Source organism: Gopherus flavomarginatus, chromosome 4, assembly GCF_025201925.1.
Source record: "Gopherus flavomarginatus isolate rGopFla2 chromosome 4, rGopFla2.mat.asm, whole genome shotgun sequence".
Classification (NCBI taxonomy): Eukaryota; Metazoa; Chordata; order Testudines; family Testudinidae; genus Gopherus; species Gopherus flavomarginatus.
Window position 1 is genome coordinate 115,178,147 of NC_066620.1, and position 2,756 is coordinate 115,180,902.

At 38.5% G+C, this 2,756-nt stretch overlaps 1 protein-coding gene across 1 annotated transcript; it reads left to right on the forward strand.

Moving 5' to 3' along the window:
• Positions 1-783: 783 nt before the first annotated feature.
• TAAR1 (trace amine associated receptor 1) lies at positions 784-1,815 on the forward strand. The gene has a single exon (XM_050949960.1). It carries the CDS (start codon positions 808-810, stop codon positions 1,813-1,815), a length of 1,008 nt encoding a protein of 335 aa, XP_050805917.1. The 5' UTR covers positions 784-807.
• The last annotated feature ends 941 nt before the right edge of the window (positions 1,816-2,756 follow it).

The following is a 2,756-nucleotide window of genomic DNA, read 5'->3' on the forward strand; positions in this document are numbered from 1 at the left end:
ACAGCCAAAAATACTCTAATATAAATCTATAGACCTATAATAATAAAACAAATAATCAAACCCATAGGAAACCCATAAGAAAAGATATATAGGCAAGCAGGCAGGCTACCCTATAGGCTACACTGATCATAGCCAGAAGGAAAGAGAAGGGTCCTGGGAACTACTGTCAGCATAGCAACCAATCACAGCATCCAGGGACAGGCAGGCTGGGGGGAGAACAGGATTGCTGGACAGAGGGAGGATGTGACTGTAGCTAAGTGGTATTTACTAGATGCAGATCTTAGAGTATTTGTTGCCAGATTGGAATCTTCCTTGACTTAGTGAAAACCTCCTGTTCTCTCCAGATGTTACCATCTGTGTGTCTAGCCTTCCACTTTGACGTCTATGTCTTTGATTTATGTCTCCAGGAAGCTGCAGCCAAGTGGGCTGCAGAATCTAAAACAAATGTAGCTGGTGGATAAGTGGGGCCAACAGGTGTGCTGCTGCATTAGCCAGGCCATGATTCAGCCCAAGGAGAGTCTCAGTTCAGAAAAATCTAATGATAAAAGTGTAATTCTGTTTCAAAACCAGTTTAATCCCTTCCAAGACCTTAATGAATTAAATAAAATTAATTTCCTAAAAGTTCTGGTAGATTAATATGTTTATTATTTTCTTTTTTTCTCTCTGCAGTTACCTTGGCCGGATGAATACCCAGGAAAACAATAAATAACTCTAAATGTATTTCAGCATTAGGACAAAAGTTGCCTGTGCAACATCCAACAGGTTGAGACTACAAGGTACTTAAGTGGGTTTGAAATTTCAGGAAGGATGCAGTTTTGCGGTGAAACTGTAAATGGCTCCTGCATAAAGAGCAGCTGGTCAAGCAATATCCGTATTTCCATGTATATCTTCATGATGTGCATCATCCTGGCCACGTTGGCTGGAAATCTGACAGTTATCATCTCAATAGCACACTTCAAGCAGCTCCATACGCCTACAAATTTCTTGATCCTTTCCATGGCCACTGTTGACTTTTTGTTGGGGTGCTTCATCATGCCTTACAGCATGGTGAGGTCTGTGGAGAACTGCTGGTACCTTGGAGAACTCTTCTGCAAAATCCACACTAGCACAGACATTATGCTGAGCACAGCCTCCATTTTCCATCTTTCCTTCATTTCTGTTGATCGCTACTATGCCGTGTGTGACCCACTGAGATACAAATCTAAGATAAATACGTGCATCATAGTGGTCATGATTGTCATATGTTGGACCATCCCTGCTATTTTTGCCTTTGGGATGATCTTTCTGGAGCTAAACTTAAAAGGAGCAGAAGAGATTTTCTATAATCATATCCACTGTGTGGGAGGCTGCTTTGTCTTCTTTAGTGAAACTTCAGGTGTGGTGGCCTCCATGATTTCCTTCTATATCCCTGGATTTGTTATGTTGTGCATCTATGGGAAAATATACGCTATAGCCAAGAGGCAGGCAAGATCCATTAGAGATGCAGCTAGCCAAACGCAGATCAGATTTGAAATGAAGTACCACATTTCACCAAGTAGAGAAAGGAAAGCTGCAAAGACATTAGGCATAGTGATAGGTGTTTTTCTCATATGTTGGTCTCCATTTTTCTTCTGTACTGTCATTGACCCCTTTATGAACTACTCAACACCACCTATTCTTATTGATGCATTGGTGTGGTTTGGTTACCTGAATTCTACATTTAACCCATTAGTGTATGCATTTTTTTACATGTGGTTTCGCAGAGCATTAAAACTGATTCTGTTTGGGAAAGTTTTCAGACAGGACTCTTCCAGGACTCAATTATATTTAGAATAATATACTTAGAATTTTTGGACTCGCTACATTTAGCAATTGGTTGGAGATTGTGCTTATCAATATCAGCTAAAAGAGGTGACAATCAACAGTTGTTTGTTTACCCACTTGTGATGTCTAGTTCAGGTTGCAAACTGTGGTACCTTAAACCTTGTCTCAGTACAGACTGGACCTTGCTTCAAATTAGGCTTTGTACTTAGTTTATTATGATCAATGATTTATTAAGAACTTACAATGTGCTGAGTTCTCTACGATATAGAAAAGGGAGCTTGCAGTTTAAAAGAACATTAAATCACTTTGTCCAGAGAAATCATGTAATTCGGGATACACTAAGCACTGTTTTCTTTTGGAAGGCCAGTCTCGTACTTTCATAAAGCAAGCACTCAACAGTTTTCATTGCTGAGGTTTGTATGAATATGCTGCCTTCTAAGCAGAGCAACAAAGGGTTTTCCTTTTGGATTTCCACCGATGACCCGAAGATGACAGAACATAGCTTTTATCATAAAGCTATTCTCCTTTCAATATATATTAATATTTCTTAAGTGATAATTTTAAGATCCAAATGTTAAATGGTACCAAAACAGTACCAAAGGTAAGTTAACTTTAGCAAACAGAACTCAAAAGCAAAATTGAACATCTAGGGGTTAGAATCTGAAAATCATTGCAAATTGTATTGGCCAGTGTCCAACTGGTTGCAAGCAGATAATACTATTCTGTTATGTAAAACGAACAATGTAAAATGTGTAGAAACTAAATGTTTTAGCTAAAAGATATTGTTATTTTAACAAATGGCAACAAAAATTGCTGATTAAGACACTTTTTGTTGACTTAAAATATGACATTGCTATGCTAAAATGAATATCATCCTACCAAACTGAAACAGAAATATCATCTCAGGCCTGATCTTGCAAACACTGCAAGGAGTAATACTTAGTACTGGACGC